General features: G+C 42.0%; 2 protein-coding genes across 2 annotated transcripts in view; both read left to right on the top strand.

Annotated features, from left to right (window-relative positions):
• On the top strand, positions 1 to 6815 carry nfil3 (nuclear factor, interleukin 3 regulated). Its single transcript, XM_084158990.1, has 2 exons — positions 1 to 172; positions 5008 to 6815. Exon 2 carries the CDS (start codon positions 5163 to 5165, stop codon positions 6546 to 6548), a length of 1386 nt encoding a protein of 461 aa, XP_084015116.1. The 5' UTR covers positions 1 to 172; positions 5008 to 5162; the 3' UTR covers positions 6549 to 6815.
• A 1515-nt stretch (positions 6816 to 8330) lies between these two features.
• The window catches only part of auh (AU RNA binding protein/enoyl-CoA hydratase), a 50752-nt gene continuing 42299 nt past the window's right edge, over positions 8331 to 16783 (top strand). Inside the window, exons 1-5 of the mRNA XM_084158989.1 lie at positions 8331 to 8593; positions 12634 to 12701; positions 12787 to 12874; positions 13325 to 13411; positions 16443 to 16535. Coding sequence (XP_084015115.1) covers positions 8371 to 8593; positions 12634 to 12701; positions 12787 to 12874; positions 13325 to 13411; positions 16443 to 16535 — 559 coding nt within the window. The 5' untranslated portion in view covers positions 8331 to 8370. The remainder of the gene's footprint in view (positions 8594 to 12633; positions 12702 to 12786; positions 12875 to 13324; positions 13412 to 16442; positions 16536 to 16783) is intronic.

Here is a 16783-nt window from a genome sequence, read left to right as displayed (position 1 = left end):
AGTGTCACTCCGAAAGGAAAAGCGAAGCAGACAAGGAACGTTACTTCAAATTTACTGGATTTTACCACCGGCAAAACTATTAGTTTTTGTGTATCAGAAACTTAGCCTTTACTCTTTTACACGGTATACATCGGAAAACAATACATTTTTGATCAACCTGATGCTTGAAAAGGTAATTTTTATTTTAGTTCAGCGTTGGAAAGCCAGCCATACTGGTAGAAATTATGTTTACGTAGTCTAGTTGGCCGCCCTAACTATTTTGTCTCTAAAGACAAAAGCTCTGTAGCTTTTGTATTGCACCATATTCATTTATTTAAAAAGTTTACGTGTTATTTTCTTTTCTTACGTATTACATTAACTCATAACAAGTGTATTACTGTGTAATTAGCTAGTTGGACAGCTGTGGTATCACGTATGAGGTTACGTATGAGGTTCGCCTGCTTTGTTAGCTGTAACGGCTGGAGACTTCACATGTTGCTACAGTAACAAGCGTGCGGTTTAGTTGGATATTTTGTATCATTGTAGGCTAGATAACTACCAGTAAACATCACGCGCAGACGGAGCATGGCACAGTGACCTGGAATTCGATGTGGGTGGATTTGCTGCTGTCGCTCTGCGGATGGAAATAAGTCAATATATAATAATAATAATATAATAGCCTAATATGCCTGGGTTGGTGGCTTATCCAAGCATTGCTTTACATCACACCGCTGCAGTTTAAAATGGGCATTAGACTAAATACCAATACAGCATGTAAGACATGCATGGTACTACCTATGTGTGATGCTTTCCGCTGAGGAAATAGGCTTGGATAATATATTTCAAGTAGACCTGCATTTGTTGTTAGTGTTAGATAATTTTTTATTTAAACCAATTACCAGTCCAGTATAGGCTAAAATTGCATAACCTCTTCAGCCTCAGAATTTTCTGCGGAGGGAGGGTGTTGATCGCGCTTATTTTATAATTCTGACAGGGGCAATGGTACATGACGGTGAACGAGCACCTCATCCTTTCGCGTCCTTCCAACTGACAATCAGAACATTCCGTCGCTGTTGAACGATTGACGAACTATGCATGCTACACCTATACTGTCTGGAGTTGATGCCCATAGGCTAAAATGACTCACAAATCCGAGCATGGTATCAAAAAAAGAGCGGGGAATCAATATTTGCATAATGTATTGTTCCATTTGGTGCGCGATTGGCGACATTCTAAGCTACCGTTGTATAATACGTTATTATTCCGTTGTTGGCTACATTATTGGCGCGATATTGACTCAAATTCATTCCAAAAGCGACTCCATTATAAATGTGTACAAAAGCATCGCAGACTCATTCGCACGTGTTTCGGGCCTTTAGTTAACCTAGTGTCAATTGTGTGAGTGTGGCGTCATTGTTCCCTGATTTTGTCTTTATTTTGTTGTTTCTGTCCAACCACGTGTGATGATTATGGCTGGACGCATTCCTTTGTTCCTTGTTTTTAGGAGTTATGGGAGCATGTTGTAGGCTCCAATATAGGAACACAATGTAACTACAGTATAGCTGCGTAGTTTTTTTCTTCCAATTGCTGCTTAATCTGACTATAAACCTAGGCGGTAGTTAGTGGTTACTAAAGGACTACGCCTTTTGTAAAGCCCACGCATTTGGCTTCGAGATGTTTATCTCATTGGATTTGAACGCACCACCAAGCTTGACCATTGAAGGTCATTGTCAGGCAGTCTCTCGGCGCTTTTACGACTGGAGCTAAAAATCTATGTTTAGGGCAGTGGGTTGACGGCACTAATAGATGTTGCTTTTCAACTGACTTGCTGCAAGAAAATAGCAAATAGCTTTTCCTCCTAGACTGTTTTGAAACGGGCATTGTTTCAGTGTGCATGACTTAATGCGTGAAGACCTCTGGCGATGACATAATCTGTAGCGCTGAATGGGGTCGTGCGCGCTCAAAAATCGCATAATTTTCGCCACTCTCCGAGCAATGGATTTCGCAGTTGTGTCACCCTAAAATGTCAGAGTAGTCTAGTCCTCCATTCGGCCTGGAAAAGGTTGGACTTGTTACAAGCATCTACTTTGCCTGTAGATATAGATGGACAATCTAATGTATTTATGATAATGTTTTTACCTAATTCCTACACTGTACTTTTAGAGGGAGAGAGAGAGACAGATAGACAGAGAAACAGAGGGAGAGCGAAAAAGAGAGACAGAGAGAGAGAGAGAAGGCGAGCAAGAGAGACTTGCTTTGGCAATGTAAACACGTTTCCCATGCCAATAAGCCCCTTTGAATTAGAATTTGAGAGGGAGAGAGAGAATGGGACACAACTATTGGTAATAGGTCATAAAACCTTGAATCCACTGTAATACATTTTCTGAAGTGAAGAATGAAGACAGGGAATCTGATTGGTCTGTTGTAATAGGGAAATGAAGACCTGGTTCAGCAAGCATATCCCTCTTGATATTGTGATCTGAAGAGGTTGCAAAGTTTAACAGTTTATGTCTGCTCTCAGGATGAGTTCAATCAATCAAATGTATTTATAAAGCCCATTTTACATCAGCGGATGTTACAAGGTGCTGTACAGAAACCCAGCCTAAAACCCCAAACACCAAGCAATGCAGATGTAGAAGCACGGTGGCTAGGAAAAGCTCCCTAGAAAGGCAAGAACCTAGGAAGAAACCTAGAGAGGAACCAGGCTCTGAGGGGGTGGCCAGTCCCCTTCTGGCTGTGCCGGGTGGAGATTATAAGAGTACATGGCCATTAAGGCCAGATTGTTCTTCAAGATGTCCAAACGTTCATAGATGACCAGCAGGGTCAGATTTGTAAGATCTGTATTTGGCCAAGGGCCACCCTGAGTGGTGTAACCTGCTCACAGGCACCATGTCAGTAAACAATACAGAATAAAGAATAATACATACCTATACCAAAACAGTGTATTTAATTGGACACGGACTGGTGTAAATCTACTGTAAAGCAGAAGGTAAATGTTAAAGCCATTACATTCCGTCTGCGCTAATTCATCTGTTACGAAGCTCAACATCAGCTCAGACGTTCATTTTCCTCTGCTGTGAAAGTCGCTTTATATTATGGTGTAAGAATACAAGATGAGTTTGAATAATGGTGTGGAGGATATTTCACATCTCAAATCCGCAGAGGATTTCAGCTACTTTGTGAGTCAATTATACTAAACGTTATGAGGAGATTATGGCATCACTAACCCCAAAACCAGTTTTTCAAGTTCGTAAGCTGTAAGGTTGAAGACAAAACCATACTAATGTACCTTGCTTGCTTATGTAGCTATGGTGTTACAGTGGCTTGCGAACGTATTCACCCCGCTTGGCATTTTTCCTATTTTGTTGCCTTACAACCTGGAATTAAAATGGATTTTTGGGGGGTTTGTATCATTTGTTTTTACACAACATGCCAACCACTGCTGGTGTACAGCAATCTTCAAGTCATACCACAGATTCTCAATTGGATTGAGGTCTGGGCTTTGACTAGGCCATTCCAAGACATTTAAATGTTTCCCCTTAAACCACTCAAGTGTTGCTTTAGCAGTATGCTTAGGGTCATTGTCCTGCTGGAAGGTGAACCTTCGTCCCAGTCTCAAATCTCTGGAAGACTGAAACAGGTTTCCCTCAAGAATTTCCCTGTATTTAGCGCCATCCATCATTCCGTCAATTCTGACCAGTTTCGCAGTCCCTGCCGATGAAAAACATCCCCACAGCATGATGCTGCCACCACCATGCTTCACTGTGATGATGAGAGTTGTTGGGTTTGCGCCAGACATAGCATTTTCCTTGATGGCCAAAAAGCTCAATTTTTGTCTTATCTGACCAGAGTACCTTCTTCCATATGTTTGGGGAGTCTCCCACATGCCTTTTGGCAAACACCAAACGTGTTTGCTTATTTCTTTCTTTAAGCAATGGCTTTTTTTCTGGCCACTCTTCCGTAAAGCCCAGCACTGTGGCTTGTACGGCTTAAAGTGGTCCTATGGACAGATACTCCAATCTCCACTGTGGAGCTTTGCAGCTCCTTCAGGGTTAGCTTTGGTCTCTTTGTTGCCTCTGATTAATGCCCTCCTTGCCTGGTCCATGAGATTTGGTGGGCGGCCCTCTCTTGGCAGGTTTGTTGTGGTGCCATATTCTTTCCATTTTTAATAATGGATTTAATGGTGTACCGTGGGATGTTCAAAGTTTCTTTAACCCAACCCTGATCTGTACTTCTCCACAACTTTGTCCCTGACCTGTTTGGAGAGCTCCTTGGTCTTCATGGTGCCGCTTGCTTGGCGGTGCCCCTTGCTTAGTGGTGTTACAGACTCTGGGGCCTTTCAGAACAGGTGTATATATACTGAGATCATGTGACAGATAATGTTACACTTAGATTGCACACAGGTGGACTTTATTTAACTAATTATGTGACTTCTGAAGGTAATTGGTTGCACCAGATCTTATTTAGGGGCTTCATAGCAAAGGGGGTGAATACATATGCACGCACCACTTTTCCGTGATTAATTTTGTAAGAATTTTTTTAAACAAGTTCTTTTTTTTCACTTCACCAATTTTGACTGTTTTGTATATGTCCATTACATGAAATCCAAATAAAAATACATTTAAATTACAGGTTGTAATGCAACAAAATAGGAAAAATTCCAAGGGGGATGAATACCTTTGCAAGGCACTGTATAAACAATGAACTAGCCTGGCTACTCCTTTTCGGGTATATATGGTATGTTCTGCACAAAACAATCCCCATAAAAAACTTCAAACACAAATGTTGCCATTCTTCAACCCTTTATTAAGTAGTATGTAGAAATGGTGAGTGTGAATCTTCAAGATTTTGTTTCTTACAGTACTCCATGAGTACTAAGCAACATCTATGTTTACGCAGCCGAAAGATTAATGTAATAGTGATGTACACTGCGACTGAGCACATGAAATGGAAGCCAGAGACAATTGTGAAAAGCCGTCTGATCTTAAACTTTGATATCTAAAACGTGCCATTTTCTTTTCTTCACAGCTTCGGTGAATTCCAAAGGACCATCCCCCTGTTAGAAGTACCATTGTTGGACACAAATGTCATTGGTACCTTTGGGTTTAAGATAACGAGATGTCCAGTCAAAAGGACTAAGGACCTATGAGTTTCTTGAACACAAATATCCCAATCTTTGAAATATGCAGACCATCAAGAGCGAGCCACTGTCAAATGGCTCCTACAGCGGAGACGATGCCCTGGTCCTGGCTGTGGCCCTTCAAGGGGCCGACAGGGATCTGATGGACCACAAGCTCTCCGCCATGCCCTTCAAGGCCAAAGGCACCACCTGCCGCAGGAAACGGGAGTTCACCCCGGACGAAAAGAAAGACTATCTCTACTGGGAGAGGCGACGCAAGAACAACGAGGCGGCCAAGCGTTCGCGGGAGAAGCGGCGCCTCAACGACATGGTGCTGGAGAACAAGCTACTGGCCCTGGGCGAGGAGAATGCTTCCCTCAAAGGAGAGCTGCTGGCCCTGAAGCTCAAATTCGGCCTGGTCAGCTCTGCGGCCTACACGCAGGAGGTGCAGAAGATCTCTGTGTCAACGGCCGCCCTCTACCACGACTTTGTCTCGCCTGGCGAAGCCCGAGGCTCTTACATCAGGGACCTAGAGTCCCCTCACCTGGGCAGCAGCTGCATATCGGTCATCAAGCACTCCCCTCACAGCGCGCTATCTGACATGGCCGAAATCTCTGCAGCGACCAAGGGTAGCATGTGCAGGACCCCTGAGATCATCAAGCAAGAGCCAGCCGAGCACGGAAGCTACGCGCGTGAGAGGAGCAGTCCGTACGAACTGTACAGGAACTACATGGCCAGCCCTTTCCCCGGGGTTTACTCCCAACCCTCCCTGTTCCTGCCGCTCACCAGGTCGTCCAGCAACTCCCCGAGGACCTCGGACGACGGGGCCTTGAGTAAGTCCTCGGACGGCGAGGATGAGCAGCAGGTCCCCAAAGGCCCCATGCCGCATGCAGCCGACCAGAAGAGTGTCATTGTCGCCCGCCTCAAAGCGCCAGATGCTTGTTCATCGGCTCTGCCCCACAAACTGCGGATCAAGACCAGGGCCATTCCAATCAAAGTGGAGGCCATCGACCCTGACTACGACTCCTCTGGAAAGTCCTCCTCTCCCATTGACATGTCGGCCAGAGAATGCTACCAGAGGGGCCAGAGTGCCGCGGCAGACTACATGCAGTCGTCCCTCAGCCCCTTGTCACTCCAAGTGACCAACATCCGGGATTGGACCCACCGGCCAGAGCACTGGCACAAAGACAGCTCAGAGAAGCCACAAAATGGCTACCAGAACAGGCTCTCCCCGGGCCCTGCCTCCAAGAAACTCAATGTGGACCTTGATGATGGCTCCTACGCCCAGTCAGACTCTGAGAACTTGTACTTAAAACGAGGCATAGCTGACCTGTCTGTAGAAGTTCTCTCTCTGAAAAGACTGATAACGACGCGGCAAGGGTCCGTGATAGAATCAACCAAAAGCACTACTGACCATGAGTCATTATCGAAAGGATGTTACTCAAAATGATTTCTGTTTTGCACAATGCCTTGTTTTCCACTGCATTTACTATTGCGCTGTGCGGTTGATATGGTGTATAAATGCAGTACATTTAAAATTAATGGTGTGTTGTGCACTTGCTGTTGTAGTTCGGTGTATCTTCTTGATAACTCCACCTGTAACCCAAAGCCAAATGTCAGGCTGAGGCTACTGTACATGCACATTTTATGTTAACTTTTTAAAGTTATGTTGTAAATGGTGACTTTTTGTTGACAATAAATATGTGTAAGCACTGAACCTTGTGCGTGTGTGTCTTTTAACAGTATTATTTTCAGTTGATCTGTTAAGTATTTCAACAAACAGTTCAGGACAAGGATGCAAATAAATCATTGTCTCTGATACTGGTAGGATTAATGCAATACACTCATCAGAAACCGTTCATGTCCATCACAATCTCTGAAGAGTTTAGCAGGGGAAAAACTATTGATGAGGCATGTTAATGAAGGTAGCTCTGCAGATGCCCACTTTTGTGTTCCCGCCCCTACAAGTTAAAGAAACACTATGAGTTAAATTGCTAATTATTTATGTACAATTTTGGATAGAATCTTGGCTGAATGGTTCAAGTCATATACATTCATGTTAATAATCAGTTTCTTACAGTATATCATGAAACCACACAAATGCTTAGTATTTGGCCAACAATAGCCTATATGTCATTTCTGGACAATATTTCTGTCCATTTAGGGGAACCATTTTGGCTCAAGAGCACCCATAGGCAAAACAATACCCTCTTTAACCCTGAAAATGAGCTGACTAACGTACAACTAACTATGCAGCCTTTACCTTGAAATGAGAACATCCCATGTATGAATATATTATTGCTATCTGAAGCCAACAAATATTATCCCGTTGAGGACCTGTTTTCTCACAGCAACCAACCTAACTTGCATTTTGTCAGAAAAAGGGTTTATTGATTTGGGGTCATATGGCCACAACTATAACATAGAAAAGCATTGCAGACCATGTTGGCTCTGTCCCCAGTATCCACTTACAAGATGATGCCTGGGATGCAAGGCTACAAACACCCAATAATAACAATATTACTATCTCATCAAATCTGGGAAAGTAATCCAGCCTCATCACAGAAAAAACGACGATACAGTTGGCATGTCTACATTCCTTCACTGGCTGACTGGGGTACTACCGAAATACTTGTTTCAAGACTCCAGTCTCAGTCATTTCAATTAATGAAATACCACTTGATTTTCATGAATAGCGTACCTTAATGAGATTAATACAACTGTCTTTCTTAATCCATCATAACTATGAAACTAAGCCATAGGAGAACAATGGAGTCATGCACAGTCATGTTTTCTAGTAGCCAAACTGGTTACTTTCATGGAATGTCATTCCTTGAGCACTGCATACAGGACCAAGGGCAGTTACCATGTGATAATGTAATGTGATACAGCACACTGCAGTGTTTACGTTTTGTTGGTGGAATCACTCTTTGATGGTTTGATGGACAACCTGAGACCAATGCATTCTGAGCGCAAGCAACCATTCAAGTTGCTTTGTTTTTGCCCATATAATGCATGTTTGGGCAAAAATGCGTTCGTGCCATAGCTCAGAATTTCACTGTAGTGTTATTACGCACTCGACGAAGATACACAGGTAAAAGTGATGGATTTAGAAGTTTTTATTTAAAAAAATGTTTTAACAATTATGGAGATAGCATTATTGTATTGCTGTAGCTAGCAGAGGGAATACTATTGTGTGGCTAGTCACGTGATCAACACACGTCACACTCGGTTCAAAGTTGAAAGTCAAAACAACACTGCAGCACGACAGTATGGCGGTTCTTGTGGGGTGCCGAGTTCTTCTGCAAGCTATTCGACCCCAAACGGGTACCCTCGAGGGAGTGCGCAGATTGCCGGAGCATGCGAAGTCTTTGCACAATGTCCTCAACAACAAACTACTGTGCATTCGTCCGACAAGCAATGGAGCGACCCGTCATTACAGCTCCGATATTAAGGATGACTTGAGCATTAGATATCTGGACGGAGAAGATTCAGGTAGCTAGCCATTGCAATTAGTGTATAAAACAATCCCAAATCGTGTTGATGGTGTAAGACGACTTTGTTTCAGAAAGTGTTGCCAAATCAAATAGCTATAACAACTAAACGCGACACGTTTGAGTTGCCTGCAGATAAAGCTGCTCTGTTAGCTGCTACGCTATCTGTTGCTCAACGTCATAACTTGTCAAAACAATGTTAAAATGCCTAATCCTTGAAAGAGAAACATTGTTCCTCAATAGTTGTTACAATGTCCTAATTACCAAACGTTGAAAGAAAACGTCGAGAACGAATCCTATGTCACTAGTGTAGACTGCAAAATTAATGCTGTGGTGAAACCACTAATCACATGCATGACCTATTGGCTAATGGTCCTCTGTAGCTCAACTGGTAGAGCAAGGTAGTGGGTTCGATCCCCGGGACCACCCATACATAAAAATGTATTCACGCATCACTGTAAGTCGCTTTGGATAAAAGCGTCTGCTAAATGGCATATTATTATTATAAAAAGAGGATTTGAATGACTGACACACAACACTGAAGAAAGCTTGAAAACGGCCATTATTGTCTTTATTTTTGTAATTTTTCGGGAGGCTATTTTTGGTAAAAAGATTCCCAACTGATCCAATTGTAAATCTAGATAAATCATCTCTCCAAAAATATTTGTCACGTTTTCTCTAGCAATGTCAGAGATAACTATCCAGAAGTCAAGTAAGTAGCAATGTGGTCCTCTGTAGCTCAGCTGGTAGAGCATGGCGCTTGTAACGCCAAGGTAGTGGGTTCGATCCCCGGGACCACCCATACACAAAAATGTATGCACGCATGACTGTAAGTCGCTTTGGATAAAAGCGTCTGCTAAATGGCTTATTATTATTATTAGCAAAGCCCTTTAAAACTTTTTCAATGGAAATGCCCACAACATCCATGCTCAAACTGACTGCAAGGTGTTTGTCAGTGTCAATTTCTTGACTCTTGCAAAATCTCACCACCTCCCACCCTTGTGATCTTGTCCTAAGGGTGTCCCATGTCAATATAAATGATGAGTTTGCTGTTTGCTATTGTCCCTTCAATCCCCAGTCCAGGACTTGCCAGTGAATGTCAAAAGTATTTTGCTCAATTCCTTGCCTACTTCTCAAAATAAAACGTTAGTTTTATTTAGTAAATATTTTCTTAACTCTTATTTTTCTTAAAACTGCATTGTTGGTTAAGGGTTTGTAAGTACGCATTTCACGGTAAGGTCTACACCTGTTGTATTCGACGCATGTGACGAATACAAATTGATTTGATTTGATTGAGGAGGCAAGGAAAATCCTGGAGGAATCCAGGAAAACATTTTTGAGATTCACCCATGGCCATTGCCTTCTGTTTAGAGACATGGAACCAATAATACATTCCCATGAGCCTCTGGGGCACAGTGCCATAATATTATTGATGGTATTCAATATTTTGTTGGTTAAGGGCTGTAAGTAAGCATTTCACTGTAATGTCTGCACCTGTTGTATTCGGCGCATGTGACCAATAAAATTTGATGATCACAGACCTAGTAAGTAATGGTGATGTCTATATTGATTTATGCCACACCAGATTATATAATTTCCGTATTATATTTACATTTTAGTCATTTAGCAGACGCTCTTATCCAGAGCGACTTACAGTTTAGTGAGTGCATACATTTTTTCATACTGGCCCCCCGTGGGAAACGAACCCACAACCCTGGCGTTGCAAGCGCCATGCTCTACCAACTGAGCTACAGGGGACTCTTATCAACCACAGAACTTGGAATTTTGCACATCTGAAAATGATGGCGGTTGGTGAACTAAGAACAGATAATCAGCTTGAACAGGTACAATGGGATAATTTAGTTTTTCTCCAGAATAAGTTAGGTAAAGTGGCATTTCCATTACTTTGAAACTTTGTTTTATTATTCTTTATGCCCTTCCTGGCTACATTCAATCAGTATTGCAATAAAAGTAATGGTGGTCCATGACTGTAAATGACTGTTCTCCCACTGCTTAGGAGAAAATATAATGATGAGCAAACGCATGCCTTCCACTGTTCAAGTAAGACAAAGACCTTACCATTTGTCGGCTTTAAATGGACCAAAACAAAACAAACCTAAATACATCCAGAAGGGTTATTTAGGGGACTGGAAGCAATGTCAATATCAACTGCTCACAATGATTGTTTCATCTCAACACAAATGCTACAAATTATTATATCATAGTACTATGGGTGTACTATATTATATCATAGTACTATGGTACTGTACTATATTATATCATAGTACTATGGGTGTACTATATTATATCATAGTACTATGGTACTGTACTATATTATGTCATAGTACTATGGTACTGTACTATATTATATCATGGTACTGTACTATATTATATCATAGTACTATGGTACTGTACTATATTATATCATAGTACTATGGTACTGTACTATATTATATCATAGTACTATGGTACTGTACTATATTATATCATAGTACTATGGTACTGTACTATATTATATCATGGTACTGTACTATATTATATCATATATCATGTTTGTTATTCATGGTCCCTCTCTGTCTGTTATTCATGGTCCCTCTCTGTCTGTTATTCATGGTCCCTCTCTGTCTGTTATTCATGGTCCCTCTCTGTCTGTTATTCATGGTCCTCTCTGTCTGTTATTCATGGTCCCCTCTGTCTGTTATTCATGGTCCTCTCTGTCTGTTATTCATGGTCCCTCTCTGTCTGTTATTCATGGTCCCCTCTCTGTCTGTTATTCATGGTCCCCTCTCTGTCTGTTATTCATGGTCCCCTCTCTGTCTGTTATTCATGGTCCCCTCTCTGTCTGTTATTCATGGTCCCTCTCTGTCTGTTATTCATGGTCCCTCCCTGTCTGTTATTCATGGTCCCCTCTCTGTCTGTTATTCATGGTCCCCTCTCTGTCTGTTATTCATGGTCCCTCTCTGTCTGTTATTCATGGTCCCCTCTCTGTCTGTTATTCATGGTCCCCTCTCTGTCTGTTATTCATGGTCCCCTCTCTGTCTGTTATTCATGGTCCCCTCTCTGTCTGTTATTCATGGTCCCCTCTCTGTCTGTTATTCATGGTCCCCTCTCTGTCTGTTATTCATGGTCCCCTCTCTGTCTGTTATTCATTGTCCCCTCTGTCTGTTATTCATGGTCCCCTCTGTCTGTTATTCATGGTCCTCTCTGTCTGTTATTCATGGTCCCTCTCTGTCTGTTATTCATGGTCCCCTCTCTGTCTGTTATTCATGGTCCCCTCTCTGTCTGTTATTCATGGTCCCCTCTCTGTCTGTTATTCATGGTCCCTCTCTGTCTGTTATTCATGGTCCCTCTCTGTCTGTTATTCATGGTCCTCCCTGTCTGTTATTCATGGTCCCCTCTCTGTCTGTTATTCATGGTCCCCTCTCTGTCTGTTATTCATGGTCCTCTCTGTTCTGTTATTCATGGTCCCCTCTCTGTCTGTTATTCATGGTCCTCTCTCTGTCTGTTATTCATGGTCCCCTCTCTGTCTGTTATTCATGGTCCCCTCTCTGTCTGTTATTCATGGTCCCCTCTCTGTCTGTTATTCATGGTCCCCTCTCTGTCTGTTACACATGGTCCTCTCTGTCTGTTATTCATGGTCCCTCTCTGTCTGTTATTCATGGTCCTCCCTGTCTGTTATTCATGGTCCCCTCTCTGTCTGTTATTCATGGTCCCCTCTCTGTCTGTTAATCATGGTCCTCTCTCTGTCTGTTATTCATGGTCCCCTCTCTGTCTGTTATTCATGGTCCCCTCTCTGTCTGTTATTCATGGTCCCCTCTCTGTCTGTTATTCATGGTCCTCTCTGTCTGTTATTCATGGTCCCCTCTCTGTCTGTTATTCATGGCCCCCTCTCTGTCTGTTATTCATGGTCCCCTCTCTGTCTGTTATGCATGGTCCTCTCTGTCTGTTATTCATGGTCCTCTCTGTCTGTTATTCATGGTCCTCTCTGTCTGTTATTCATGGTCCCCTCTCTGTGGTTCTAACATGTTATCTATCTTTTAGGGATTGTCGTCTTTGGGATCAATCGACCAAAGCAAAAAAATGCCATCAGCAAAAACCTTGTGATTAGGGTATGTATGGACATCAGTGAGGTAGCCTAGATCAAGTATGGCTGTTATTAGCACCCATTTTCATCATGATTGTGTTCTCTGTTAGATGACTGAGGCTGTGGAGAGTGTGAAAAAGAACAACAAAGTGCGGACTGTCATCATTTGTAGTATGGTGCCTGGGATATTCTGTGCAGGTACACAACAGCTTAATATTTTGGGTGATGATGGGGTTAGACAGTTTGAACTGTGTCCTTGATGCATTTACTGTGTAAGTGATATTCTTAATAATTCAATGGGTATGTCGTTAATTTAAAAGGCCAATATTTATATGTGTATTTTTGAATATTTCCTGCATGTATTATTATTTTTATTTTTTTTAGAAATCACGGGTGTGGAATCAGTTTATCGGTAGCCATAATCTGTGTAAATCATTGTTGCTTTTATGCTGTCTGTAACTCCTCACCAATTGATGTAACCTATGTCGTAGCCTAGATACTGGCTGAAAAACAGAAAATGTTTCACATTTTCATTCTATTAGAAGATTTATTGGATTCAGGCAAATGTAATGCATTCTACTGATGCACACACACACAAAAAAAATGTTTTTGCAAGTATGATTATGACATGTTGTTTTCTCTGTACAGGTGCGGACCTTAAAGAGCGGGCCAAAATGCACCAAAGTGAAGTGGGACCCTTTGTGTCCAAAGCAAGGGCACTAATCTCAGAACTTGGTGAGGGAATCGATGACGACGTACAGTACCAGTCAAAAGTTTGGACACACCTACTCATTCAAGGGTTTTTCTTTATTTTTTACTATTTTCTACATTGTAGAATAATAGTGAAGACATCAAAACTATGAAATAGCACATAGTAGTAACCCCAAAAGTGTTAAACAAATCAAAATATATTTTATATTTGAGATTCTTCAAAGTAGCCACCCTTTGCCTTGATGACAGCTTTGCACACTCTTGGCATTTTCTCAACCAGCTTCATGAGGTAGTCACCTGGAATGCTTTTCCAACAGTCTTGAAGGAGTTCCCACATATGCTGAGCACTTGTTAGCTGCTTTTCCTTCACTCTGCGGTCCAACTCATCCCAAACCATCTCTATTGGGTGGAGGTCGGGTGATTGTGGAGGTCAGGTCATCTGATGGAGCACTCCATCACTCTCCTTCTTGGTCAAATAGCCCTTACACATCCTGGAGGTGTGTTTTGGGTCATTGTCCTGTTGAAAAACAAATAATAGTCCCACAAAGCGCAAACCAGATGGGATGGCGTATCGCTGCAGAATGCTGTGGTAGCCATGCTGGTTAAGTGTGCCTTGAATTCTAAATAAGTCACCAGCAAAGCACCCCCACACCATCACACCTCCTCCTACATGCTTCACGGTGGGAACCACACATGCAGAGATCATCCGTTCACCTACTCTGCGTCTCACAAAAACACTGAGGTTGGAACTAAAAATCTCACATTTGGACTCATCAGACCAAAGGACAGATTTCCACCGGTCTAATGTCCATTGCGCGTGTTTCTTGGCCCAAGCAAGTCTCTTCTTCTTATTGGTATCCTTCAGTAGTGGTTTCTTTGCAGCAATTCGACCATGAAGGCCTGATTCACGCAGTCTCCTCTGAACAGTTGATGTTGAGATGTGTCTGTTACTTGAACTCTGTGAAGCATTTATTTGGGCTGCAATCTGAGGTGCAGTTAATTGCCGATTTCTGAGGCTGGTAACTCTAATGAACTTGTCCTCTGCAGCAGAGGTAACTCTGGGTCTTCCTTTCCTGTGGCTGTCCTCATGAGAGCCAGTTTCATCATAGCTCTTGATGGTTTTTGTGACTGCACTTGTAGAAACTTTCGAAGTTCTTGACATTTTCCGTATTGACTGACCTTCATGTCTTAAAGTAATGATAGACTGTCGTTTCTCTTTGCTTATTTGAGTTGTTCTTGCCATAATATGGACTTGGTCTTTTACCAAATAGGGCTATCTTCTGTATACCAACCCTACCTTGTCACAACACAACTGATTGGCTCAAACGCATTAAGAAGGAAATAAATTCCACAAATTAACTTTTAAGAAGGCACACCTGTTAATTGAAATGCATTCCAGGTGACTACCTCATGAAGCTGGTTGAGAGAATGCCAAGAATGTGCAAAGCTGTCATCAAGGCAAAGGGTGGCGACTTTGAAGAATCTCAAATATAAAATGTGTTTTGATTTGTTTAACACTTTTTTGGTTACTACATGATTCCATATGTGTTATTTCATAGTTTTGATGTCTTCACTACTATTCTATAACATAGAAAATAGTAAAAAATTAAGAAAAACCCGTGAATGAGTAGGTGTGTCCAAACTTTTAACTGGTACTGTATTTTATAGGGCCGGGACGATACCAGTATCGCAAAATTTCTTCCAATCCCAAAATGAAAACAGGAAGCAGACCAAACACTTTGGTCCTTCAAACAGACGGATTCTGATGAAAACAGGAAGCAGACCAAACACTTTGGTACTTTAAACAGACGGATTCTGATGAAAACAGGAAGCAGACCAAACACTTTGGTACTTTAAACAGACGGATTCTGATGAAAACAGGAAGCAGACCAAACACTTTGGTCCTTCAAACTGACGGATTCTGATGGGGATCTTTGTATTATGCTAATTCGATTTTTCGCGGGGGCACGGACATCGACTCTAAAGGGTTAAAAACCTGCTGTATGTAAAATATTGTGTCTTATAGCTTGGAAAATTTATAAATTTGACTGGATGACAACATAATGTTTGTTTCCAACATTAGGGATGTTTTCCTAAAGAAGTTAAATCCGCTTTGTGTTTTGTTTCCTTTCCACGATATTAACTAGTATCGTCCCGGCCCTAGTATTTCACACAAATGAGTCTGGTTTTCTCTCCTAGTCCGCCAAGCGGACATAATGTCCCAAATTGTTTCATGTTCACAAAGCAGCACATGAATCATTTCATCATCCTCGAATCCATTCTATTCATTGATGATAATTTTGTCTTGTTCATTTCCTGTGGTTATAAATTCATGCCAGGTGGACTGGAATGAGATGACTCATTTTATTCCATTTTTAGAGCCTTGTTATTCACTAGGCCAAGGGGTGTTAAACTCTTACCCCACGAGGTCCGGAGCCCGCTGGTTTTCTCTTCTACCTGATAATTAATTGCACCCACCTGGTTTTCCAGGTCTAAATCAGTCCCTGATTACAAAAGAACAATGAAAAAAACACAGTGGAACTGGCTTTGAGGGGTTGAGTTTGAGGGCACTAGGGCTATATGGGATTAACACTCAGATGCCACACTACCTACATCGTTTAGAGAAGCTGATAGTCTATACATGCCTCATACTTTTATCCTGATGCATCCAGGTTTCCCTACGTCTCTGTTCTTTCACAAAAAATCCATACACGAAGTTGCTTTGTTTTAAAGATGACATAAACCCATACCAATGTATTTAAACATTGGCTATAAGCTTTAGTGCTTCAGGGAGATTTAGTCATATCGCCTGTACACATTTTACACTACTGTGATCGAGGGCTAAGGACACATTGCTAATTCGTAGCGTCGTCATTTATACCTCTTTCATTTGTATTGTTTTATATTGTGGATGTGTGTGAGACAAGTCTTCAGAGAGATGATCTGAAGAGAGTACACCATGTTTTCTTTATTTTCTTTGTGTCTGCTGGAGAAAAATGTTTTCCATCATACTCCATTTGACAAATACCCCCCCCCCCGTCCCGTCTCTATGTAGGTAATCTGCCCATGCCAACGATCGCAGCTATCGATGGAGCTGCCCTTGGTGGGGGTCTGGAGATGGCTCTGTCCTGTGACATCAGAATTGCCTGTAAGTAACCCATTGTTTTAAAATGGGTGATCAGGTGCTTGTATCTAAAACAGGTACACACAGGTAGCAGGTAGCCTACATTTACATTTACATTTTAGTCATTTAGCAGACGCTCTTAGAGCCTTGGGCCAGTAACAGAAAGGTCACTGGTTCGAATACCAGAGCCGACTAGGTGAAAAAGCTGTTGATGTGCCCTTGAGCAAGGCACTTAACCCTAATTGTTCCTGTAAGTCGCTCTGGATAAGAGA

The sequence above is a fragment of the Coregonus lavaretus genome (genome assembly GCF_964263955.1).
Source record: "Coregonus lavaretus genome assembly, chromosome: 4".
In the NCBI taxonomy this organism is placed as follows: Eukaryota; Metazoa; Chordata; class Actinopteri; order Salmoniformes; family Salmonidae; genus Coregonus; species Coregonus lavaretus.
The sequence above is the reverse complement of the archived record's forward strand: the minus strand, read 5'-3'. Positions and strand labels throughout refer to the sequence as shown.

Excerpts from the sequence above, each read along its gene's own strand:
- nfil3 (XM_084158990.1), top strand. The coding sequence starts at position 5,163 with ATGCAGACCATCAAGAGCGAGCCACTGTCAAATGGCTCCTACAGCGGA.